Source organism: Harpia harpyja, chromosome 2 (genome assembly GCF_026419915.1).
Source record: "Harpia harpyja isolate bHarHar1 chromosome 2, bHarHar1 primary haplotype, whole genome shotgun sequence".
Taxonomy (NCBI): Eukaryota; Metazoa; Chordata; class Aves; order Accipitriformes; family Accipitridae; genus Harpia; species Harpia harpyja.
In genome coordinates, this window is record NC_068941.1 from 84,291,113 (window position 1) to 84,317,813 (window position 26,701).

Below are 26,701 nucleotides of genomic sequence, written 5' to 3' on the forward strand. Positions count from 1 at the left end.
TTAAAATCCAAAGATAAGCAAGCAGTTACCTTTTTACTCCATTCCCTACCTGTTTGGGACTCAACTCCAACAACAACAAAAAAACCCATGGCATGAAAAAACACCATCAGTGAGGAGGATGGGGGCATGCCCAGGAGGAAGAGGTTACAGATAATTGTCCATCCTCTCCTTCCCTCTGAGATGTTGGTGCTATCTTGGCTGCCAAGCAATCTGCAGATGACCACGGAACTCCATTCCTGCTTCGCAGTTGTGCCGGGACGTCAGAGTGGTCCACCCCCAGACTGAGAACGGGATTTCTGGACATGACCTGCGTAGGGTCACTGGGCTTTCTGGGCCAGGCTGTGAGGGGTCCCTGGTGTTCCTCAAGGGTGTGGTATGCACATGGGGATGAATAATACAGGGTATATATGTCAAACCCATAAAAAGAGATGCTATTAGTGGCCCCTATAGAATTTAGCTGGAGTTGTATACACACCAGAGTTTCTATATCTTTGCTATTACAGGGTTTGAGTCCTCACTTCAGTTCCACGCTGAAAGGGAAATAGCTTGAGGAAAGGTAGCTCACAGTGCTGATGTCCCAGATGTCCAAGGGGGTATATGTGGTGGGCAGTGCCTGCGGAGCTTTCCTGCTCCTGGCCTAGTTGGCTGGCATTTCAGTGGTTTTCCAAGGAAAAGGAAGAGGAACAGCCAAATCAGTTGTGGATAGAGAGTCAGGACTTGTCTCGCCTAATTGCAGATATCTGTATTGTAGATTTCTACTTCTGAGCTGTCCACCCCACCTTTATACCTCCATAGTCAACAAAGCAAAGTAGGGCATGTTTCATCAGTCAGATGCAGATGTTGAATTAAAGAGCGATGGAGTCAGGCTCTGAGAAATCCAGTTTCTCTCCCCTGATGAGAAGAGAAGCCCGGGGGCTAGCTCAGATGGAGGAGCGGGCTGCGCAGACACCTACCTCTGATCAGATGAGCCTCACCTATTTGGCCCCTAAGCATGCTGCACCTCAGTAGGTACTCCAGCAGCAGAAATATTCTTCAGAAAAAAACGAGTCTCCAGGTGTAGCAGAGGGCTGCTCAAGAAGTCTTGATAGCAATGTTGCAATAGTGTCCAAACCAGCCCATGCAGCACCGGCTCAATCTGACAGTGCCTGGAGCTTCCAAAGTCCAACCTGCAGGAGAGACTGGAGGGAAAGAAGCTGCAGCAGCTCTTAGGGACCAGCACGGCCATTGGCATTAGCATCTGCTGTCAGCCAGAGCAAGGGTTTGCTTTTAAATGGCAGATCCTGAAAACAGAAACTTTTCTACAGACGGGGTTCATTTTTACATTTTTCCACAATCATTTCTAAGTCCCATTTGAAGCTGGTTTGGTCCTATCTTCCTGTTTTCTCCCTTCCAAATTGTCACATGTAATTATCAGTTTAAAAAACATTTTTCATTTTTTACCTAAGGAAAAAAAAATCAAAATCAAACAAAACATTTTGGCTTGAATTACTATTTAGAGCATTAAAACACTGAGATTTTGGAAAAAATATACTGAAAATATGTCCGCATGTTGACACTTTATGAACATTTTGCAGGGTATTATTTACAGGAAAATGATGGTATCTTGGCTTTTAATTCCAGTTCTAGAAATAAATAATTGAAATAAGAGAATTTCCTGCAAGCAGGAAATTCTGGTTTTCTGAAGAGGTGTCTTCATGACTGAATCAACTATTGTGCAGAAAGCCATAGTCTGATTTGTGTAATGACCCTCACAAATACTATTGAGAGATCTAGCGTATTTATACATAATTATAATCAAATAGTGTCTGTTCTCCATCATTTATAACATGGCTTTCATTACACTGTCAAAAGAGCTCGTAGCATTTGTTAAACTAAGGTGTTCTCACTCTCTGTTCCTTTTAAATATTTGAAGCTATTTTAAACTCCTGAGGGAAGGGATTTAAATTATCAACAGAAAAAAGAATTATTTTTGAAAGAAAACAATTACTCTGACGACTGCTGTGCATACTAATCAAGAATAGTTTCTTAGTTGAGTTTATGTTTACCAAACTCACTTTTCCTTGCTCCATGCTAATTATGAGGATTGCTAGATTATGTATTTGGAGGTTTTGTTTGACTGTTTGTTTCCAAACAAGGTTAAAGTATCTTTTAGAACATTTGATAATGGAAAATTACCTACTCACTGCCTTACCTGGAGTCACTGATGCCTCTTTGCAACATGCCTTACTTTCTTACTCATTTCCAATTAACGTGGCCCAGAGGTTTGATTACAACCCAACCAAAGACTACAGCCCAGTCAAAGCATTTAGCCAATGCTTTTTATAGCATTCCATCTTTAAAGACTCTAAAGCCCAGCCTGAAGATATTAAAATATCAGAGTTTTAGAGGTTTATTGTGATGTGTAATTACTTTTGCTCCATACTCAGGATAGAACTATATCAACAGTATTTTAAATGAACACATGTGGGAAAATCATTCTGGAAGTGTCTTAATACTTACAAGAGGAACATCTTTTTGCCATCATGATATGCAATGAATCAGGGAAAGCTTCAACCTTGAAAAGAGTCTGGGGGAGATTTTCCTTAATTTGGTTTTATATTACGTGATGCTTAGCAGGGCATTTCTAGATCTCCCCTCAGGAGCATTAATTAGACCAAATGTAATTAGTCTATAGCATCCTTATTAAGGCAGAATTCTTACATTAATCCATAGAAGTTTTGCTGAATTAAAGGATTGTCCCAGGTCTTCTCATAAAACAATACTGACTTGGCACAGGAGCCAGAAAGGATTTAGAGGACAGAGCCAGCAAAATCTGTTGAACCACAGGAAGCATGAATAGAAACTTGAAGTTTTAGCATCATCTTTATCCTGTGGTGGACCTTATCTCCCTTGTGCAATGGTTGACTTCAGTTGACTTCAAGGGTGTTCGTCATAGGGCTCGTCTGCTCATGGAGAGCTCATTGCATTAGCTAACAGTATGAATTGAAAATTCCCACACAGGTGGGATTGTGACCTTCTAGGAGCTCCAAAGAGAAGGATTTCTGGGCAGATGTTGGGGTTCTGTGTGCAGAAGTTGAGCATTCAGCTCTCCCCTGGCACAATTCCTGGGGTACCGCAGGAAAATGCCGGGTGAATACTCCTGCTTTGCCTTTTGAGCTTGCAGTGACCTGGCTGGGGTTCACCGCAGGCTGGCAAGGGAGGTCACACTTGCTGTAACTCCATTTCCCTTAGCTTTGCCACCCAAATCAGAGAAGGAAGAACAGATACTAAGACTGTAGAGAGGTATGATGGCACATTTCTCTGTCCTGTATTCCCTGGTAGAGCAGCAGATGCAAGGTTGCCCTCGGCCTCATGAATCTGATGGGGATTCCTGAGGACACAGCTCTGCGTATCACAGCAGATTGGGTTGGAAGGGACTGTGGGACGTATCTGGTCCAACCTCCTGCTCCAACCAGGCTCAATACTGAATTCAGACCATCTTATCCAGTTGTAGTATAACCAACAGGGCTACAAGAAAATCGGATAGGTACCCTGCAGTTAGGATCCAGTTGAACTTTCTCTGAGAGCACATCTCTTCTTCTTCCTGCTTTCCAAGCAGCTACACTTTTTATCAGGGAGATGGCCTGGCTCCAGCAGCGTGCTCCGTGTGATAGGCACTTACCCTGAGGGTGCTGGGATCGCCCTGAACAGAACTTCTTTTGGGACTGGGGTCTGAGCTTACACTGCCTTCCTGCTCTTCCAGCACAGATAGCTCCTCTCTGCAACTTCCCTTGGACATCAGCAAAGAGCAGGAGGGAATGCATCAGTCCGATGTTTTCACCCAGCTTAGAGAAGCCCATGCATGAAAAAAAGTTATATGGAAAAGACTGGTTTTGCTCCTGGGGTAATGCTCTTGGGATTGACTTGAGGGAATGAGAAAAGCAACTTTGTGTGTGTAAATCTTACAGTGGAGGATCCCGTTCCCCAAAAGGGTTAAAGCAACCTCTCTTTTCCCCCAATAGCTTCATGGCCCTAACAGCTTTCATTGTGAAATGGGTGCAGGTGTGGGCTATGCTTTGTTGATCACAATCCCTTTTGCAGAGGAAGCTTTGAATATGTTTGACATAATCAGCTCACAGCCTTTGCCCGCACTCTTTCATAAACAGGCCATTTTCACATCCTTTTCATGGGATCCGACAAGCGGAAAAATAATTAATGTTACCTCAGCCTAACAGTGACCCAGCTTTGATTCAAGAAGACGGCATGTTGCATAAACTAACCATTTAATTGAGTGATAGAAAAAGCCCACATGTATCAATTCTGCCTCCACGTATTATGATTACTGGGGCTTTGCAAGGATTGTGCTCCCTTGGTCATAAAGCAGAGCTTAAATTCAAGCCCATGAAGTGGTTTCAGAAGGACCGATTGAGCATGAGCTGGGGATTATCTGTGTTTACGGTGGCGGGACATGGGAGCAGGGGAATATGTGGGTACCCAGCCATCATGGCGCATGTTCAGGTTATGTCCAGGTTATGTCACATGCCCTTGTGTGATTTGACAGAGGCCAGACATTATCCAACCACAGCACATTTTGGATGCTGGTGGCACAGCACTGCCACCTTGACGTGACCTCAGGGCCAAAGCTAACTGGTATATAACACAGTTAGGACTACGCCTAATATGAATAGGACAGAGTAACCCTTGAGGTAACCCACCAAAAAGAAATGTCCAAGATGAATCTCAGTTAAATTCAGATTGTGTCTTGAGGTAGCAGTGGCTCATCTAATGAACCATCTCCTCTTGTGGTTGCAGAAAGGCAGCCATTTTAGTAGAAAGTGAATGAAACCAGGAGCCTCTATTACTAACCACCGTGAATGACCATGAGTGCAGTGTGGAGGTGTCATGCACCGGTGGAGCAATGTCCCTCCAGGAGTGGTTCAACACAAGCTCATCACTGGCTCACTCAAGACAGTGCTGGTGGAGCCACTCGTATTCTCCTGGGGAAGGAGACTCTGCAGACCACCCGGCATCCCTTCCTCACTACATCGCACTTTAGGAGCAGATGAAACATCTTGAAATAGCTCTGGTTCCTCTTCTCAGGCCAACCATAGGCATAGACCATATGTTATTGTGATATTAAATGGAAGGACTTTCATAAAAGCAGCCATGCAAGTGAAACCACGTAGGTTTGTATCTCACCAACTCTTATAATGCAGGGGCAGAGGAGTGTTATCACAAATTCAGAGGGAAGACATTTGAACCCAAGGGAAGGAAAAGTCTTTCCACACAGGTGCAGCTGGTCTATCAGACCCTGCTCTATTAGACATCGCTCTTGTCCAGAGCTTAGAGGATTTTAAAAGGTATTGGCTATTTCTATGCTCACAAGAATACGCCAAATTAAAACAGGCAGGGGGCAAGGAGGAGGACTGAAATCCTCCTCTCATAAAGGAGCACATAATAAACAGGAGCTGGACCTTGGTCTGATCCCAGCAAGGCAATAACTATGTTCCTAACCCATCCTACCTGTGGGGATTTCAGGATGCTCAGAGTCCTTCCTCTTGCTATTTGGCATCTGTACAACCCTGCTGGGTTGGCAGCCACCTATGCCAGGCCCAGATCCAAATTTCTGGGACTTGCAAGCACAGCATCATTGGCCAAGCTCGAGTGAGATCCTCCTGGCACTACTAGTGCTTTGAAGGTATGCTGAGAAATTTGCCTTTCCTAGATCCACTTCAAGGAGGGTATTCACAGTGCAGCATGCAGTCAGCATGAAGCCTTGGGGTTGTCTGGAGAGCCTCCAAAAAAAGGTCCAGGTAAGTGGCAAGGCACCCACCTCTTGCTGCAGCTGGCCAAAGATCAGGCTGTGTGTTTTCAGGTTAGGTGACATCCAGGCTCCATACCATATTTCAGAAGGAAATTGTCTTCCCCTTTGACACCCAGCATTGGGCAGGCAGAGGGAATGTCATCCCCTTTGAGCCAGCAAGAGGAAAAATATCTCCAAACAACGCCACCTTCACAACAACCCCCTGTTGAATGCACCACCTTACATGGCCCCTGCCAGTAATTTTGATTCAAGCCCTTCTTGCTTACACAAGAATTTCCCCCTGTAATGTAGGAGGGGAAAAGATCGTCCTTTCCAATAGTCTGAAGCAGGCCAGAAAAGCACTTAGCAAGACAAATAGATCGATACTTGTGAAGCACATTACCAGGGCTTCTGAAGACATACTGATTTGCTGGTGTAAGGACTCTGTGCTTAGTGTGGGTGCAACAGAGGTGGGTGAAATGAAGTCAGTGCGTCTTCACAGCCACAGACCCTCAGAGAGCTGCTGGAGTGATGTCGCAGGCTGTTTGTCATTGAGATGATGTCAAGTGCCTTCATGATTAGGTCAGCTAGGAGCAGGTACAGAAACCACTCTTCCTCAGAAACCTTTAGTGTTCTCCCAGCGGGCCATTTTGTCTTTAGCAAATATTGTCTTTAAATTTATCATAAATACTGATGGAAGAGCTGGGGGACAACCGTTGTACTTCAGCTGACTGCATTTAGTTTCATACCCACCAACACAATGCTCTGTATTCCCTCCCTGTCCTTTGACTCTTCATACCTCCAGGTATTGGTCATGTTTCTAGCTTGTCTGCCATGCTATTCACACTGAATTACTCTCTCTGTCTCTCACTCACTCGCTTAGCTTTTATGTTGGCCTTCTCTGAATTTTTTTCACAGCTGTCCATGTCTTTTCCATGTCCAGGTATCCCAGTCCAACCTGCTGGGGAAGGAGGGCCTGAAGAAGCAGCACTGATCTCTGGGTGTTTGCCAGTGGTGGTGGTGATAGTACTTGTGGCCACAGGAACCAAAATATTGTTCCTCCACTGGCTGGTGCACAACCCATGAAAGGGAAACCATGGAGGAGGCCTCCACTGTGCATCTTCTCAAGGAAAAGCTTGATGGCACTACAGGAACCAGACCTAAGACTGGTTGCTCCAGCTCCCAGATCTGTGCACAGATGGGGCTGGGTGACTTCTCCATGTCTTGGAGACAGACATGACCTTCCTGCCTTCCCTGCTATGCATACTGCCTCTAAAGTAAGTCTGCACAGGCAGGGGCTTATACTTCTCAGCTCTTCAACTTAAAATCTGTCCCCAGCACGGACATGCCATGTAGAGAGTATCCCAAGCTTTGCTGCTTAATGCTCCCAGCCTGCCCTCCTCTGAGCTGCTCTCTTCCCTCATCATGGGGCCGTTACCCCGAAGTCCTGTGGGTGACCCAACTGCAAGAGAGTTGCGCTATCCCTGGAGATGCCTGCAACGGGGCAGCTTGCCTGGGTGGGCTGGGGTGTCCCTGTGAGCTCCTGAAGCTGAGCACTGCGGGAATTAAAATGACTAGGTGTTTCCCAGGGCATGGAGGTGGGCAGCGGAAAACAGGTCTGAAGTGCTGCTTCCACGTAGTGACGTTCAAAATGTTTTGGGAGGAAACTATTCAGTGTTTGTAACACAAAAGCTCTACAGTGACACAAAAGAAGGGCTTGTTTAAATCCCAGTAAGTGCATCAAAGACAATCCTGCAGCCTACCAGCCAGCTCAGGGAGTGCATTCTCCTCACCTCTGATTCCTCCTTATTAGTCCCTAATGCACACACCTTCTCCAAGTACCTCTCTATTTTATATAATCAGTCACTGCATAATTTCCATTCCTTTGTGTTTGGGAAGTCAAAAGGCTGCAGACTAGGATGCTCTTAAGTGCCTAATTCCGCCCTCATAGGAACAAAGTAGGGACAACACAGGTAGCTCAGAGATATTCCTCGGAGAAAGACACAGGCAAAATCCTGGCCCTGGTGAGGTTTTATCCTCAGCTGGAACCAGAATATGCTTTGAGGTATGAACTGCACAAACTGTCTAAAAGCAGTGCCATCACGTTCACCTTTATTTTGGAGGAGGCTACAGTTTTTATACCCTGCGGGGATGGAAACTTGCTTGAGGACTGATCCTGCCAACCCTACTTACAATGGGTATTACCTTACTCTGCCTGTTCATTCCCGCAGAGCACTGGTAGAGTAGGATGCTGTTCAAGATGAAGGTGTGCGTGGGGGGATCAGCCCTCGGTAGAAGAGTTTTAACGTGAAATAAGATCAAACATCACTGCCACACCTCTACCTCCAGCAGTTTCAGCCTACACAAGAAAGGGGAACGTGCAGAGGAGCAGAGTGCTAGTACTGGTGTAACTTCTGGAAGGGTTTAGAAAGGAATGAGAATAGGAGAGAATGGCATGGGAAAGGGAAAGGGGAAAAGAAAGGGAAAGGGAAAGAGAAAGGGGAAGGGAAGGGAAAAGGGGAAAGAGGAGAGGGGAAAAGGGGAAGAGAAGAAGACAAGAAAAAGAAGAACAAGAAAAAGAAGATGAAGAAAGAAGAAAAAGAAGATGAAGAAAAAGAAGAAAAAGAAAAAGAAAAAGATGAAGAAAAAGATGAAGAAAAAGAAAAAGATGAAGAAAAAGAAAAAGATGAAGAAAAAAGAAAAAGAAAAAAGAAAAAGAAAAAGAAGGAAAAGAAAAAGAAGGAGAAGAAAAAGAAGGAAAAGAATGTTTGGAGCTGAAAAGTGAGTTTGGCTCTCTACTAACACCCATGGACCTAATTGGATTTACTGCCTGAGTGCAGGAAAACTTGAAAAGATTATGGAAAGAGAAAAGAATTTGAGATTAACACATACAGTACATTTCAATACAGGTGGTGGGACAATTAGAAATGTAGTTAAGCTTTGGAAAATCTTTATAAACCTGGAAGGGATTTAAGTCTGAATGTGATTTGGTGTGCCCAGCCCTGATTTTTCTAGACCAGCCAGATGTTGGAAACACAATGTGAAAGGATGGTTTGGGGGCTCTTCCTCCCCTCCGTTGAAAACCTTGAGGAGAGGGGAGGAAAACACAGAGGACCTTCTGCCTCCACTGGCCCCTGGAAAGGACAAAGGGAGATTTTCCCCTTGCCTCGTAGGACTGGGGGTGGCGGACTCCAAGCAGCAACGCTGGTGGAAAGCCTGCATCGGTTGGAAGATAAACCCGCCTGTGTGTTTCCAGTGAAACACAACTGGAGCAACGCACTGGTTAGGAGAGCCCATGCGGGCTGTTTCTCTTCACTGCTTGAGTGGCATTTAACAATCAGAGCTATTGAATTCTATTTCTCAGTGTCAGTCAGTCAACCTGGGCCCAGCGTGGCTCCCTGTGCTGCTTTCAGAGCAAATGAAGTTGTCCGTACTGTGAATAGTGGGATGTATCCAGGGGAATTTACATCAGAAGAGGGACTTGGCCTCATTCCTTCAACAATTAGAGAAACACAGTGGTTTCTCTAGGTGTTAGAGTGAAAGAAAAAAGACCTCTTCCATGGGCAGTGAAACGAATGAATTGTTCCTGATGGGTTTGTCTTATCTCGCTTAACCCCTCTCTCCCTCCACATCTCCCACCTCGCTCTCTGGGCACACAGCAGCATGGTCTGAAGGCCAGGGCTGCTGAATTATAACTGTTTCCCTGAGGGAGGCACTAATTTGGGTCTCTGCCTTCTATGCCCTTGACGGCTTTCACGATATTTGCAGTACTGCAGGGAGGGAACCGATCCGACTAAAGCAGACCTGCCCCCCTCCATTTGCAGTAAAGATCTACGGACCGATTCACCCATTCCTGAAGGAGACCTCAAAAAAACCCAAAGCAGGTGCATCGCACCCACTTCTCTACTTCAGCTCAAAAGGGAGACAAGGGTGATTAGCTCAGATGCCGACATCTGTGCTGGAAACACCTTAAGTTGGTGAAACTAATCCCACTCTTAGAAAGAGGAGTTTTGGTGAGGATCTGAGAGCCAGGCATGTAGGTGGGCAGGGAGGGCAGGATGCAGCTTGCAGGTAAGACACTGAATCGTACGTGTCTGCAGGTGGGTGTCTATAAGTGAGCGAGGTGTCCAAGTCCTATAAGAAGCAGGGGAAATATGCTCTGTACAGTCAGAGGAGCCAAGGGAGTGAGTCACACAGTGAAACGTCTGACGCAAAGTGAGCTGGGGCAATTCCTCTGCTGCAAATTGACATGTTTTCCTAGACTTATTGAACCAACACCTCCTAATAGCTGAGGATCTAGTCGTGGTGGCTTGGCCAGGCAAAGGCCACTTCTGAGGTCAGTTCAGAAGTCATCCCTCCTCCTGCTTCCAGCATTCTCCCCGCGGAGGCACTGAGCATCACTTTCTCCTAGTGGAAACAGATTGCCCGTAGCAAGGGGGAAAGCAGCATTCCTGCATCCAAAGCATTTCACCAAACCAGAGTTCAGGAGCTCATCTGTCCACCAAAAACTGGGGAAAAAAACTCCTCCCACCCCTGGGAACAGGGAGAGCAGATGCTCTCAGTGCATTGCAGCAGCTACCTGGCGGTGCATAAGTGCAAGCAGCTTGTGTTACGTGGGGAGAGAGGCTGCTGCTTGGAGAGAGCTTAAACTGGGTGGAATCAGATCGGTATCACTCCTGGATGCAAACATGATTGCACTGGGGGTAGAGAAGGGACCTGAACTGCTGTAATTAGATTATCAGATCTCCAGAGCAGGATTCTGCTCATAACACATTTTAACCCTTTCTTCTAAGATTGTGGCGTGCAAACTAAATATTGCTACTGTAAAACCTGAGCAGGTTTGTAATGCGTGGAAATGGATTACAAGTTTCTGGTTACTGCGGCTCCCAGGTGCTGCTATTATTTCTGGCAGGTTTAACACATTTCCAATTGTCCTGTGGTTAAGAACAGGTCTTACACACTATGAAAATCCCTTGGGAGAGAATCAGTCTCTAGCTGTGCAGGCAGCTTGTGGGGTTTGGAGGGAGGAAGATTAAGTGCTACTGCATTCCCTAGGCAGGAGCAATGTTCCCCCAGCAGCACCCATGCTCCTGTGTAAAGCAGCTATAGGTAAGATTTAGGCAAGAAATGTTGTGAACCATTGTGCTTTCCTGTAACAGCACCAAGGAAGGATGAGTTTGGAGCCATGTCAGAGTGTTTCAGGCTGACTCAGCAGGGACAGTTTTGTGGTGGAGGCATTGGGAAGTATGGATTCGACACCTAACTCTGCTATAGCACTGTGTGACCTTTAGCAAATCACTTTCCCATGATGTTCCTCGACCTCTTGCAGTAAAATGGGGCCAGTAACACTTCCTTGGTCATACTTGCCTCTTTGGATTGTCACCTTTCCAGGGTGGGGAATGAGGTTTCATGCTGTGACAAGCAGCTGCTGTCTGGAAAGAAACAGCATTCAGAGCTATGATAAATGACCTTAATATTCATGACATGCTCATTGCTCTAGTCTTCAAACTGCTCACATATTCCCTGCCAGGGACAGTGAAAATAAATACAATCCCTCGTTCAATTATAATAAACGCATTCCCTGATTCTTTGAAGGGTCTCATTGGTTTCTTGTCAGGTCTGCTTCCCTGCCGTGCTGCCAAGGATAAGCTGCAAATGTTGGAGAGGAAGACGACAGTAATTTTTTCTCCACTGAAGTATGACAGCTCTTATTATCTTTTGACAACATATATCCACATTTAGGCACACACTGCCTTGGCTACCAAACCCAGCTGTTCTCCATTAGCTCGCATGGGTTTACATGCAAGCAGGGACAAAATGGTCCCTACCTTTCGCATGAGCTGAGAGCTCTGTCTGCAGAGACTACAGTTTATTTTCACTTGCTAACTTACAGGAAAGCCACAAACTCACTAGGATGTAAATCAGTTTCCCTGAACTTGAAGATGAGCTCTGGTCTAGCGAAGGGCCTTAATGAAGCTTCACCAGTGCAAGGCCAGGGCATCTCGCCATAGCTCTCTCATGAGTGTTGCTCTCCTGTTGCCCAGCAAAGGTTGTCCAACCTTCTGCCACTGAGACATCCGATGGTTTTGATGCTACTGATCAAATAATGATTTGGGCTTATGATTTCAAAACTGCTGCCCCAGCTTCTGGGGACAGCTTAAGGTGCAGTCGAGCTGCAAATATCGGTGCACCACAATTCTCACCTCCTGCTGTGTCCAGCCAGGCTGCCCTTCGCAAACAGCTTTTTCTATGAGAAATGCAGAGCAGACTGGACATGTAGGAAACAATATTTCCCTGAAAAACCAAAAGCTTTACACTTCATGAGCAGTTCTTGTGGCAAGGAAGAGAGAATACATGTGACATATTGATCACGTTGCACTGCTGGTAGGTGCCTACACTGATTAGGGCAGTGCATGAACAAGAATACAATAAGTAGAGTTAAAAAGCTCATCAAACCTTCCTGTCCCATCTCAAAGAGATTCCCTGGCTCTCCCCAGAACAGAATGAACCAAAGCAAGGCTGAGATGCTGCTTTGTGGGAGAAGGAAATGCTATGCAGGTGTTTTCTTCTCCCGTACCTCTACCGTGACTAAGGAAGCTCACCTATGGATTACAGCTGTGTCTTGCTTTGAAACCTCCTTGGAATCCTCCATCTCTGGTGGCCACGGTACTATTTGTAACCAGATATAAGACCACATGTGACAGATGCCCCATATCTGCACATATCCATGCATTCCTGCCCTGAGGGAGGTCTAAAAGCTTGGCCTAAATTAGCTCTCCAGGCTTCCTCTGCATTGGATGGAGAGAAATAGGCACCTGCAGAGAGCAACTTGTCTGCCCTAACTTAGCCAGCTTTTTTTTAGGGTGAGAACTGCTGCAGCAAGCTGAGTGTCTTCAGTGCTCATGCAAATCAATAGGATTGGCTAGAGCTCTGCATCAGCCTGTGCTAAGATGGAAACTTGAAATTATGCTTTCAACTGCACTACTGTAAATATAGGAACATAAAATGGTTCTGTTGGATCAGACTGTTGAACTCGCTGTCCTGCCTCACAGTGCCAAAAGGTGGTTGCCTAGGGAGGGCTGTCCCATACTTCCCCCAAAATATATTCCCATGCTCCAACACTTTGCGGTTCAGGAACTTTCTGCCTAAAGGTGGGGGTCTTTGCATTTCCTAACCCCTGCTGGGTTTCCTTTCTGTGAACCCGTCATGCTTCCCTACCAGCTTCCATCCTCCTGAAGCAAGGAGATCCCCAGGATACCTCCACCTCCCCTGGTCTGCTTTGAACCTGTTGCCTGGCAGCTTCCCTAGATGTCCATTGTTTAGACTAGAAGAGCAGTTACATGGGTGTAAATATCATTTCCCCCCCCCCCAATATAATTTGGCCCCATTTGAGTATCATTCACTTTGCTGAAGGAAGTCCAGGCTTGGTTCTGCTACGTGTTAGCTTTGACTCCCTCCTCCTTCTTGGAGTTGAGGCATGTTTCAGGATCACTACTTGTGGTGGTCCCAAAGTGGTAGGGTGAGGTGTGGGTTCTGCAACTGGCCTGGGAGGGAAATGGCACAGCTCAGCTCTGCTATTTACTTTAATTAGATATAAAATCAGCACCACTCGAAGGGTCCAAGGGCAGATTAACCATCGGTCCTGACCTGATTTGTCACTGTTTATTGCAAACATGGACCGGCCGCATGGCGAGAGCTTTGCTTTGTCAATAAATCCCGGACACAATGGACTGCAGGAAAGGGAAAATGATCCGAGGAGCCCAGGCGGACGGGGGAGACGGCTTCCGCTCTCCTATGGCAGCCAATTACCTGGATCAGGCCTACGATGTTTAATTCACAAATGTGCAATCTTTAGCTCCTTTTACGTGTCCCCGGGCAGTCTCGTAGACACCACCTGAAGTATATTAGAGCCTGGCTGATTATGGGTCTGCTCCAAAGCCCTCTGAAGTCAGTGGGAGTCTTTCCCCTGACTTCACTGTGTTTGGGGCAGGCCCTGGATTAATATCCCTCAGGTTAGACAGTTTAATCATCCATTCAGCAGTACACAAAGCAGATCACATACACTTTTAGCCTGCATTGTATGGTGTTATGAAATGAGAAGATTATTTGATATGATTCAGAGATAGCTCAGGTATAAGGTAAAAAAAAAAAATAACACCTTTGATGTTTTACATTATACTTCAGTTATTCCTTGAGGGGCAAATTCTCGTCACCTTACCCAGGTGAATATTGCGCTCAGTAATTTGGTCAAAAACATTCCATCAGCATTCTTTTTAATAGAAAATGTTGGGGGGGGGGAGTTCAGCTTGATAGAGATTTCTGCCAAAAAAGAAGGAAAAAGAAAAGATAAATCCATGTTTTGTTTCTTTCAACAATCAGAGAAAAAAAATAATTGGGAATAAAAATCTGTTTTGGAGGGATTTTCTAACAGGACAATAAAACTAGTCTTTTTTTTTTTTTTTTTTTTTTTGCCAAAGCCTAAGGAGAAACAACAATTTCCCACCAATTGCAGTGTCCATCTGGCATAGCTATTTCTAGCTGAGGCATCAGCCATCAGCCAGGCCTGATTCTCATCTTGCCTCTCTTGGGTCAAGCTACAAAATGAGGCTTTGTCCCTCTTATTTTGTGTGCTGTCAGAACGAGACTGACAGGACAACCTTCCATGAAGGAGCAGGGCAGAATTTAGGTACATCGCATTCAAAGTCAGGTGAGATCTGCAGGGCTTGTTGGGCCTTATCTCAAGAAGTCTGATGAAGTTTTTCTATTGCTAGAAATACAGAGAGGGCAAGGGCAGGATACCTGTAGTTTCCTTGAACACTACTACATCTTTTGAACTATTCCTGAAGATTTCAGGGAAAAACCACCCTCAATCAGCATAAAAAAGGCAATAAAACCTTCTGTACAGGCACAACATACTGTGGCCAACTTTCACGGACTTTTTGAGTGACAGCACAACTCAAAAGCCTCCTCCTTCAGAGGAGATGCAAACCACAGTCCATGGCCAGTGGCAGTAATTGAAGCCCTACTTCCAAAAGAGTTGGCGGGCGATGAAACCCAGCGCGGATGGCTATGTTCTGCCTCTTGAATCCCCTCCCACCGCCCCGCAATATAGTTGGTGTTGCTGGGGGTGGGGGCTTTAACTTTACTGGCACAAGGGTTTCCTTTGTTGATGGGAGCTGGGTCTCCTCTAGGGGACTGGGCTGATCCAGCTGTACTGGCAAAGCCTTTGTAATGTGGAGTAGCTCAAGTGCAGACCTGCAGTGGATGCCTGCCTGAACCTTTGTTGGCATGTCGATAAGGCCAGCGCTGAGCAAAGTTAAACGACCCCGTGCTGGAGAAGTGCCACACGTAGGAGCCAGCATGCATCTGTGTTACTGATCCAACGCATCTCTTGAAATGCCTTTGGACTGTGCTTCTTTTCAAGCAGGGACTGCCTTTTTTTATTAGCTGTGTGTGCTGGAAGGGCCACGGTCCTTGGCTGGGAGCATCAGAGGGTACAGGCAGCGCAGGGCAGAGGTACCAGGCAGTTGTTCTTGCAGTCATCAGCACGAGCATGGTTCCACATCGAGTACCGCTGCGCTGCATCAGTCTTGCCCAGTTGTGGTGGCATCTTTCTAGGTGCCTAGAAAGAGTGGAGAAACCAAGCAAAGATGAGACTTCCTGCAATGCTTAGCTTTAGCGTCCAGCAGCCAGGATCTAGGGGGTCCCAGCTAATGCCCATGAGATCACTGCTCCCTCAAAGCCAGAAGAAGTCATTTTACAGGGTGATTCCTATGGCTGCCAGAGCAGAGAGGAGGGAGGCCTGAGCCTCTCTCCAAGGGAAGGACATTTCTGCGCTGACTTCCCTGGGAGCAGGCTATGCCCTGAGCTGCTGGGCTAACACACCTGACCCAGGCTGAGAAGAAGCTCATTGTCATGGAGAACTGCCCATCTAGGCATGGCCTTGGCATTTAGAGGGGAGTCGGGAGGGGTGGGACCAGCAGGCTAATTGCCTTTGTCTTCCCCCTCCTTCAGTGGGGGAATCACAGTAAATCCCCAAAGCCCATGACAATAGCCCTGCTTCTTTTAAGTGCCTTTCATTAAACCCAATCCTCTTGCCCTCCCTCTCCCAAGATTTGCTAAAAGAAGATTCTCTTTTAATGACAAAAGGAAACCTAAAAGCCTGCCATTAGCTCATTCACTTTGCTCCTCTCTGCAGACTAGGTGTCTATTTGCTGTAATCTACTCTTAAGTGTTCCTTGGGCAGGTTGCTTTAGCATGAGCACACCAGCCTTTGGGGTGGTGTGTCCGCAGGAAGGGCCACAGCCACCCGGTTCCAGCTAAGGGCTCGCTTTCCCTGGAGGGAGCAGGATTTGGTGCTCATGGCAGGAAAGGTGCACTGGGGACAGTTAGACCTGCCAAAACCTCCCTAGAGCCCACCACCGTCCCTCACGAGCGGGGCTGGAGCACTGTGGTGGGTGAATCCTTCCCCGTCTCTGCTCTGGCAGGTTCTGGCTATGCCACCACCCAACTGATGTGGCATGAGAAGGTCTGTTGAGCCATGGGGTATTTGCTGAGGACATACTGCCAGAGGCAGACGTCACAGCAACACAAATTTGCAGATTCGGGATCCTCAGGAGCAAACGTTTGTGGGTACTGTCTGCAGAAACACAGAGGTGATGGAAGTGGCAGAGGGTAAATCCTGAAACAAATCTGGGTGGAAGAACGTGAGCTGGACACATGCAGGTGTCCCACACTGGCTCGCGGCTTGCTAAGGTCTGGCAACAGGCTGGTGGAGCTGGGGAGGGGTGCAATGGTCACTTAGATACATGAGTAAGCAGTTCCTGGGTTACTTAAGGGCTGGCTCTAAATCTTTTGAAGGTGTTGGGAATCCCTCCCCTGCTTTTAGATCAAACTCAGCAGTCCAAAATCCAAACAAACAGAGCTATTCCACACCTGGTGCGATTGAACTCCAGCAGGACGAGACTGACCACCTTGTCTTTTTGCTAGTGGGCAGTCTGCCCTTTCCCTCCCATTATCATTATCACTGCATCACCCGAGACGCAATTAAAAATCAAGACACGGAGGAATTAACCCTAAAGCCAGGAAGATGGTATCTGTGCTGGGAAGGGGTGAGCGAGAAGGGGATGAGGCGGGAGTTGCCACCCGCCCACTGGTCTCAGATATTGCACAAATGGAGGTTGGCCAGTGCTGGGACAAGTACTCAGTCCCGATCCCAAGCACATGGAAGTCATCTGACGTTTCGTCATGGCTTCGTTATATTTTGGATCAGGCCAGTGGTTTGTCTTGCATCACTACCCTGTATGTTATGCAGGTAGCCAGTGAAGAGGCGCTGCGTCGCACTGCCAACAATTTTGTTTTCTGAATAGCCTGCGGGGAGGGCCTTACATCACGGCAGATGCATATATGTTAAATAGCTGCAATTTCATGCTTAACTTCATTATTGATGCTACATTCCTCATGAAGACATTTATATTTATGCTCTACCCGCACACACAGCGCCCCACAAACAGCTTATGCAAACAGCAAGAATTGGGAGTTGATCGTTTTGCATAATGGCTGCTCTAGGATGGATTCTTCTTTCCCAGCAGCATGAATCAGGAAGGAGTCTCAGGAGTGCCTGTTGACAGCAGACATTCCGCCTGGCCCGCTAGCCGACGGGTCCGATTTCTCAACTAGCCTGTCATTTTAAGCAGGTGCAACTCTACTCAAAAAACAGATTTGCAAAACCGATCGAGCCAACAGTCAAGCTCAGACTTCGTACCACCTGCTAGCTAGCACCACGCTGGAACCAGCCCCGCTTCTTTTACTTTTGCAAGCTTTTATTTTTTTTTTACTAAACCAGGCTGAAAAAAGACAGTTGTGATTCAGACCGTTGACAAAAACAAACAAACAAAAAAGCCCAGAGTGCCCACTCTGCACAGTGGGACTACAGAGAGGCTGCAAGTCAGCTCAGATGCGTCTCCTTTGGGCCCAGAGCAGTTTTTTTCTCTTACTGCGCAGATGAAATTGTTCATAAATCTTTGCACCTTTTATCCCAAACCACGTGAAAGCAAAACCTGTCTCCCACAGAGTTTTGAAATACCTCAAACATACTGAGGAACAACCAGGCAAAAATCTAACAATTGTTAACATTTTATTCCCAACAGCTGTTCAGCCTGAAAAGTTTCATTAATACACTAACGAACAAAAACAAAACCAACAAAAAATTCAAAACAAATAAAACAACAAAAAAGGGGAAACAAAGTAAAATAAACTTTAACAAAGTTTAAAACACATTATAAATAAGTACAGCTCCAGAGCATAATTTACAAATATAAAACCACATAGAAACATATGTACAGAAGAGTTACATTACGTACAAATATGTATAAAAATACCCCAGTGTTTATTCTCGTGCTAAAGCTGCATGGCTAGAGTTATCTTTGGTACTAAGCTCCGGGAAAAAGATTGTTTTACAAGACACGGCCCTGGCTGTACAATATGCCATACACAGGAAGACCAGAGCAAACCTCCGTGGGTTTCGAGGAGGTTTTGGGTGGGTGTTTACCCAAAGTATCCCCCCCGTGCATCGCATATTGCAGGATCAGGGCAGAAAACAAGGGCTTACAGAGGCAATTGCTGGCAGAAGAGTTTTTTAATACATTGTACAAGGCACTTCATAAGAAATCTCTTCATTTTTTTTTTTCCTGTTCTCTTCTAAGACTCACTGGATGTCTACACTTGGCTCTTGCTGGTATCGCTTTATGGTTATAGTTTTTAAACTTCTTATTCTACATTCAGGATTAGAAACCTCTGAAAACATTAATTCAGTTTGCTTTCATCTGCAGAATTTAGATGGCGAGCCATCTAAACCACCTAACATTTTCCAGGATGGGGAAAAGACTTTGCATCTGCCTTCTGCTGGTGTTTAAGGGGTGTTCTTATTTTGAAAGGTGAGAAGATCTGTCCTCCTGGAAGAACTCCTGGGAAGTGTCCACATTGAAATGCTGTTTGCAAACGCATATGGTCCTCCGTGCTGCCAAATACACCTGCAACTCCCATTCCCTTTGCAGCGCTCGCCGGCCGACTGCCCCAGCATCCTACACCTCCGTTCCATCCCGGGTGTAGATGAGGCTGTTAACCGTGAAGTTGTAGTAGTGGTTGTACTGGGCTCCCTGGCTGCTGCTGCTGGGATGGAAGGAGCTGTAGTATGCAGGGGAAGGTCCCGCAACCCGCTGCAGCTGGTCTGGTGAAGGCACCTCCTGAGAAGAGCTGCTGGAAGGGGTGAAAGTGCCACCGCTCAGCTGTCCAGCAGAGAAGTTCCTGTGATGCAGGTCGCTGCCGAGACCCCCTGTCAGCCAGCTGCCTCCGCTGCTCAGGGAGCTCATGCCGCTGAAGAAGGTGCTGAGGCAGCTCGGGGTGGATGAAATGATACCGGAGGGAGAGGAGCTTTTTGGATGGTCCCTGGCAGAAGGCGAGGGGTCCAGCTCTGGGGGCGGGCTGTTTCCACACGGTTTGCCTGCGGCTGGGATGGGTCTCTCTTCCTCGGCTTTCAGGCCCCCCAGAGAGGAGGCCGCAGAGGCGGTCGCGGGGGCGTTGGGCTCAGAGCGCCGTTTGCGTTTGCGACGGAAGTTCCCGTTGTCAAACATCTTCTCACAGTTGGGATCTAAGGTCCAGTAGTTTCCCTTCCCTGGTGGAAAACAAGAGAAACAAGAGAAAAAGTCAACTTCTGTGACAGTGAGCCCCACCGCAGACAGATAAGCAATATCCATGTCTTGCCCGACCGGCACAGAACCCACATCTCTCCTACACCTGTTCCTCCTCCTCCGCCTGTTGTCCGGTACAAGGATCCAAACCCTGGCTCTAGGACATCATCACCTCCACCCCTCCGACGCCCACGTGAACCTTAAGGCCACATGGAGGAGAAGAACCTCCCCACCACAGAACGTAAACCTCCCCGGAGGATCTGCGCCTCTGCCTCCGGCCTGGCCGAAGGGAACGCGAAGCCGGGCTCCCCTTGCTCTGGCTGCCTCACAGCAAGCGGGGGCAGTTGCAGCCTTCTCCGCAGTGGGTGACACGGTGGTGCCCCTGCCATGGCTTTTCTCAGAAGAGCTGGCGGAAAGGTGGGCTGGCGCAGCCAGGTGAGCGCTGAGCTGCGGGGGCTGCAGGCGAGCTGCCCCACGCCCAGGACTTAGTGCGAGGGGGCTGCGGTGCTCTCAGCTGTCCCCACACGCCTCTTGCCCGGGCCCGAGGGGAGCAGTGACCCCACAACGTCCCCCCGCAGAGGCTCCAGACCGGCTCGTCCCCTCCCTGCCGGGCCGGACCAGCGCTGCCCGGGCGCGCCTCCGCCCACTCCCGGGCACCGGCGGTGCCCCGGGGCCGGGCCGGCGAGGGGCGGGCAGGGAGGGGAGCCGTGAATCACGGCCGAAGGAGCCGGGCCTTGCACAACCGGCACTCCCGGCCTGCTCGGGGAGGGGGTGAGGGCTGGGGCCAGCCGCCCCTCGCCTACACCTCCCGCGGGGGCCAGCGCCGGGCCAGACGGGGGCGAAGGGGGGCCGCCCTCCCCACAGCGCCCGGGCTAGAGGCGACGAGGGAGCCCGCTCCCCTCACAGCGCCCGCCCCGAGGGGACGAGGGAGCCGCCGGACGAGGGGACGGCTGCCGCCCGCTCTCCTCACGGTGGTGCCGGCGGCCCCGCGGGGTCTGCGCCCGCCGCAGCCCACCCTCCCGCCCGGCGCGGCGCGGCGCGGCGCGGCGGCCTCACCGGGGTCGTCCTCGTCGCGGGGCACCTTTCGGAAGCAGTCGTTGAGGCTGAGGTTGTGGCGGATGCTGTTCTGCCATCCCGCCTTGCTGCGCTTGTAGAAGGGGAAGTTCTCGGCCACGTACTGGTAGATGTGGCTGAGGGTGAGCTTCCTCTCGGGGGCGCTCTGGATGGCCATGGCGATCAGCGCCGAGTAGGAGTAGGGCGGCCGCACCAGCTTCAGCAGCTCCTCCTGGCTGGCCAGGCTCAGCCAGCTCAGCTCCGCGCCGCCCGCCGAGGGCGAGCCGGGCGCCGAGGGCGAGCCCACCAGCTGCCCGCCCCGCGAGCAGCCGTACGAGGCCGGCGGCAGGAAAGGGGCGGCGGCGGCGGCGGCGGCGGCGGAGCCGGGCGGGCCCTGCAGGTAGGGCGCAGGGCTGTTCATGCCCCACAGGTAGCCGGCGTTAGCGGGCGCCCCGTAGTCCCCCAGCGCGTAGCCGCCCGCCCGCTGCCCCGAGGAGGCGGCGGCGGCGGCGGCGGCCGCGGCGGCGGCAGCGGCGGCGGCGGCGGCGCCGGGCGGGTGGAGGCTGGGCTGGGGGTAGACGCTGAAGTTCTCGCTGCAGTACACCGCCATGTCGGGGGCTTCCTGGGCGCTGCGGGGCTGCGGGGGCGCGGGGGCGGCCGCCGGCGCCGAGGCTCTGGGCTGCGCCTGCTGCAACTCACCGGCGCTCATAATCCCTGCCCATGCAGGGCGGCCGGCGCTCCGCGCCGCTCCCGTCCTCTCCCGCGGACAGCCGCCGGCCCCGCCGTCGTCGTCGTCGTCCCGTCGTTGCCCCCCCCCCCCCCCCCGCGGCCCCGGTGGCCCCAGACCAAAAAAATCCCGGGGGGCTGCGGCGCGGCACCCTTATAGGAGCTGCCGTGCGCCCGGCCTCCCCGCCCGCGGCCGGGGCTGGGCGGGCGGCGGCGGCGCGCAGGGAGCAGCCAGTAGCGCGGCTCCGCGGCGGGGGAGGGAGGCGGAGGGGGGCAAGGCCGGGCCCCAAAAGCGGCGATAGGGGAGGGACCGGGGCGGGGGGGGGGGGGGGGTGGAAGCTGCGGGAGGCTCCAGGGATTTGGCTCCCGGCAGCGCGGGGGCAGCATCCCCGAGCCTGCACCCCCCCCCCCCCCCCCCGCTGTCGTCCCCGTCGCGGGGGTCTCTCCGCCCTTGCCCCGGCGCTCAGGGGTCCGATCCCCCCTTCCCAGGGATGCCATCGTCCCTGATCCCTTCGGTCCCGAAACTGAGGTCCGGGGGGAGATTAGCATCGCTGCGGTTGCCCCGACGGGCGCGCGAAGGGTGAAATTCGCTTAAACTCGTGTTATTTATGTGTAATTTTGCCGCCCGTCTCACAACAGCCGGGGCTGAGATGGCAGTTAATTAGCTCGGGATAAGGAATTGCCCGAAATTAAACAAACAACATCGGCGTGTTCGCTCGTACTGCGGGAGGAACGGGCTGGCAGTCGCGGGGCGCGATTGAATGAATAAAAGTCGATTTTCCCCTTCGTGCCTCGGGGAAGCTCGAGGGAAAGAAAGCGCATCCTTTTGCAGAGAAAAAGCTGGCGGTATTCCTAACGATCCCGAGACCCCGCGGTTTATACGGGGACCAGCTCCGGCAAATCCTTCCCGTCCGGGGCGAAGCACACCATCGGACCCACACGTATAACAAGAAACAGACGGCCAACGGTGCGGGAGAATTTAGAGAGTCTTTGTCTGTCGCTTAGAAGATGTAAATCCCCGAGTCTTAAACGGGTTCGTTACTCCGTTCTCTGCTGGTGAAAATGCGTAAAAATCCCCTTTCTGGGTACAGATGCCAAGCGCTCTCCCCAGGGTTGCAAGCGCCGGGTGTCTTGATTTGACGTCAGGATTTTGGGGAGAGAGGAACGTTTGGGAAAAGTCTTTGCGTTTTATGTCTTCGATAAAATAGTTATAAAGGCACATGTAAATCAGTGAAGCCGGATCGGGGCAGCTTTCCCGGGCTACCTCCAACCCCAAATTCTCATCCCTCGTGTGATCTAAGCAGGGATGTAATAACTGGAGGATTTTCGCCATTATATTTCGTTTTAAAACAAGTGGACAGACGGTTTGGAGACAATCATTTAAAAGTGAGTGTGATAAAGAATTATGATTTTGGGTTTCCTTCTTTAATCATAAGAGGATGTGTTTGGTTTTGGGGTTTTTTTGGTGGGTTTTTTTTTTGGAGGGGTGGTTTTTTTTTTTCTGTTGTTATTTTGTTTCTGTCACTGTTGCTGCTGCTGATTTTATTTTGCATCTTTTGGGGAAAGAGCTTACCGTGTGTATGTGGATAGCCAGAACAGCAGGAGAAAAATTTACATTATGTTTTGCAAGGTGCTTTTTCCCTTCTCAGCTTCCTTGCCTTTATCATTTTTAACAGCTCCTCATCTCTTTGGAGAAAGGTCGCACTGGAAAATGCTGATCTGAAGTCTGACCGGACAACAGGCATCTAAAACAAGCAGTTTATGGGGAAATCACAGCTAGAAAGGACATCTAAAGGAAAAGAAACAGGTAGATTTTTAAAAAGCAACTTCCCTCTGTGTTTGAAGAGCTAAGCCGAAAAAGTTATTCTCTAAAATTACAACAAATCTGTGTTTATGCGTTTGCTTAAAAAACCCACGATCTTTGCAAGAGGGAGAGGTATCACCCACCGTATATCCCTCGAAATTGCGATTTTTTTGCTTCAGGGATTTGATGTATTTGGGCAAAGGCAGAGCCATCTAGAGGAACAGCCCGGCTATGACGAGGCAGGGAAGGCAGTTTCCCTCAGAGGCATGGTATGCTGCCTTCGAGTTTTCTTTAGTTGATTTCTCTGCTTCCAACAAAGGAAATGGGTGAGAAAATAATGCTGAATTAGCTCTAATAAAAATGCGTGTCCTCAGAAAACTCCAGCTTGCTTTACCAAATAGTAAGGAACGTGAAACAAAAATAGCTTTAGAGAGGTTATTACATAGTTGGGATGGCACGGATATGCAAACCAACACTTAATTTAAAGAGTGGAGAGAATAAAGCTTTGATGGTGTGACGGCTGTAAAAATGTTTAATTTTCTTAATGCGCTTATTCTGCAAGTAGCACGCCGTGTTGCCTCGAAACATCGTCAGCTCTCAGTACAAACCTGTTGCTGTTCTCTTCTGCCAAGGCACGAGGAGAGCAGCATGAAGAGATCTAGCACTCTGCCTCTCTGCTTTCTAAATGCTGCTTTTTTTCCAGAGAGGTCTGGGAGATGTTTGCCTTTCAGAAACGCACCGAGAAGCTGGCAAGCGAAGTGCCGAAACGCAAAACTGAAATCAGTTTCAAGGTAAGAGTCTGAGGCTACTGTCCATCACTGCGAGCAGATTCGGGGTTGGGCTTGAGCAATGCTGTGAAATTACTCTGTTATTACCGAGTCGCTGGGACATTTGTTAGCGCTGGCATTACAAGTGTGGCAGTAAGTTCTGCCGGGTACAGGAGCTCATGGCACCTGGGAGTCGGGGCTGAACCGTATCCCCAGCCAGCTGCGATTACGTGCAAACCTCTCCAGCCAGCTGCCTTGGAAAGTGTTTCAAGACTTCCCGAGGAAAAGTGCTGCAGGAGAACAAGGTCCTCCCCATCCTTGCCTTGTGCTAGCCACACCATTCGCTTTGGTGTTGCGCTTGTCCTTGTCATGCATGTAGCAAGCACTTTTCCCCCTGCTAGGAAGACACTGTCTTTGCCTCTAAGGCCCTGCTCCTCTGAACATGTAGGTACAGGCTTCACTTTCCTGTTGTGAATCTCAGGTGTGTACAACTGAACGCGGAAACCTGAAAATGCTTCAGACCTGAGCACCCAGCCTCGCAGCGGCAACCGATACCTGCGCCCACCTGGGTCTCTCTCTGTCTCCCGAGGATGCTGAGGTCTAGGTACAGGGAACGTTCTGGAGGATCAGGACCTAATAGCCCATATTGGCTGCTATTGACTTTACCGGTAGGAGAGAGAGACCAGGATCCCTTCAATGGCTCCGAACTGCTGCAGTGAAGCAGGAACCACAGGTTTGGTTTGTTTTGGCTGCATCTGCAATATAAGTCTCACTTTCTCCCTAGGGCTGGCAAGAGGCAAGGCAGTAACTCGATGGCCCACATATAAAAGAGTTCTTCATGTGCAGATGGTATCTTTCTCCAGAGTCATCAACGAAATTGGGAATGAGTTCTTCATCCTCAGGGACAAGACAGGAGAATTATCTTTTCTCTCGCAGTGGTCCAGGACTGTGGCTCCACTCTCAAGAACATCAAGGAATTGACTAAGAACAGCTCAAATTAAATTTAAACTGTAGTACCACTCCCTTATTTACAGCTAAGCCTATTCCTTCCTAGACTGGGTGCTTTACACCTATTAATCTGCTCCAAGTAAGTCTCTTTTTTTCACTCACCCTCTGATTTGTCCTGTAAATGGGTAACAGAGAGAGAATATCTGATGGTGTGCAATAGATGTTTCACTGCCATGAATTTGGGAAGGGTGTTCTCTGTATGTGTATACAGGTTGAAGTAATTTTTATCCCTTACCTAAAGAGAATAATGTATATTCCTCCCTCCCTGTATCTAGTCATCTATTGGACTGAAGTTCTGGTGATCAAATTTTGCCAACTTATCTTATGATATGATCAGAGGTTTTCAAATATTTCTTGATTTTTGAGACCCTACAACATTTCCTGGGGACATGTCCTCATTCCACGATTTTCAGGCTACCGACAACAGGCTTGGTTTGGTTTTGTTTCCAGTTCACAGTCTCTGTAAAAACACTGCGGGCTGCAGACTGAGGGTTAGCATTTTGGAATAGCAAATGTTTTCCTGGTGCGTTTATATGGTGCTGAGCATGATGGAGCCCCTGGACTCCGCCACAAAGCAAGGAATAAATCATAATTGATCGCAAGCTGTAGTTACTCCAGCACTTTAGGCTGTCGTGAGCGAACACCAGTGCTGAAAGAAGCAGTTCTGCTCTGTGTCCACTCCTGGCTGCTTTTTCTGGCTGCTGTGCTCGCACAAGTGTTTCTGTGGCTGTGGACTGGGGCACTGATCCAGGTTGAGAGGAACACCCTCTTCCCAATCCTATTTTTTTTTTTTCTCTTTTTTTTACCCCCTCAGGTTAGTTTTAGCCTGGGCCTGCCTAGCCCCTTCCTGAATGAGAGCTTGTTAGTGACTGATTAGCCAAAGTTTTGATAAAAGCTTCATTGTTTGTAACCTCTGTAAGCTACCCGGAGCTGTGCTCCTAATAAAAGTGGGATTAAATAGACAACTTGGGAGTGAGACAGTTGCAAGTGGGAATTTCAGAGTTTTGGGGGACAAAGGGATGTGGCCAGGCTTCAGTAACTCTGCGTATCAGAAGTGATTTTACCAAAACCGGGAAAGAAGCCTGACTTTGGTTTTGGGGGGAAAGAGGAGCCTGGTGGGAGACAGAAAGAAGTCAACTGTTTGTGGGTGGATTAAGCACACACTCCAGGTGTTTGGAAACACGTCTGCAGACACTCTCATTGCCCTGCATTCCTCCTGGCTCTCCTTGGGCTTAAGATTCATAAAAAGTATTTAAAAATCCCCACTCTGATCCCACAAATTTAATCCTTCCTCATTTTATTTTTGCAACAATAAAAAAGTTTGCCTGACAATGAGGTGTGACTAACTCAGTACTATCGGATAGTGTCTTTTCTGAGAGGAGTGTTAAGCAGGGGGCTTCATCCCTCCTGCTTGAAGCTAGAAACTGACCTGGGCTGAAATAAAGCAACATCTTTGTGCTTTTTACTTGTTTTTGATATGTAATGGGATATTTGAAATGGAGCTTGGTGTTCTGGGCTTGTTGCCCTATAGTGATCACTCCTACTGAGTAAGGTAAAGGCCAGTATTTTTGGTCTTAAGTCATCTGAATAGGCCGCCTCTGCCCTGGAATGAGTAATGGAAGTAGAAAAACATAAAGATAAATTTATGGTCAGCTAAGGTAAAAATAATCAAAACTATTAGTAGATAAACGCAGTAGCTGCCATTACTACCACCACAAGTAAACGGAGGAGTATTAAATTAATATTTCTTTTCCATGTTTGTCTGGGGGAGAAAATCAGATAGTGTATTAGTATCAGGTGCTGGTGAAAGACCATTTTGGGCTCCATTAATAACTAGGGATTATGTTAAGTAGCAACAACATAAATTAAATAT

At 48.7% G+C, this 26,701-nt stretch overlaps 1 protein-coding gene and 1 long non-coding RNA gene across 3 annotated transcripts; one reads left to right on the forward strand and one right to left on the reverse strand.

The window, feature by feature from the left end:
- Positions 1–17,629: 17,629 nt before the first annotated feature.
- On the reverse strand, positions 17,630–21,316 carry FOXI3 (forkhead box I3). The gene is made up of 2 exons (XM_052780790.1): positions 20,527–21,316; positions 17,630–19,454 (listed from the first exon to the last, which is right to left on the reverse strand). Exons 1-2 carry the CDS (start codon positions 21,230–21,232, stop codon positions 18,865–18,867), a joined length of 1,296 nt encoding a protein of 431 aa, XP_052636750.1. The 5' UTR covers positions 21,233–21,316; the 3' UTR covers positions 17,630–18,864.
- LOC128138970 (uncharacterized) lies at positions 20,831–26,267 on the forward strand. 2 transcript variants are annotated; one of them, XR_008234196.1, is made up of 4 exons: positions 20,831–20,923; positions 22,926–23,056; positions 23,757–23,844; positions 24,302–26,267. It is a non-coding gene; the product is annotated as an uncharacterized LOC128138970 (long non-coding RNA). The 2 variants fall into 2 exon arrangements; XR_008234197.1 differs by lacking the exon at positions 20,831–20,923 and adding an exon at positions 21,837–22,635.
- Positions 26,268–26,701: the final 434 nt, after the last annotated feature.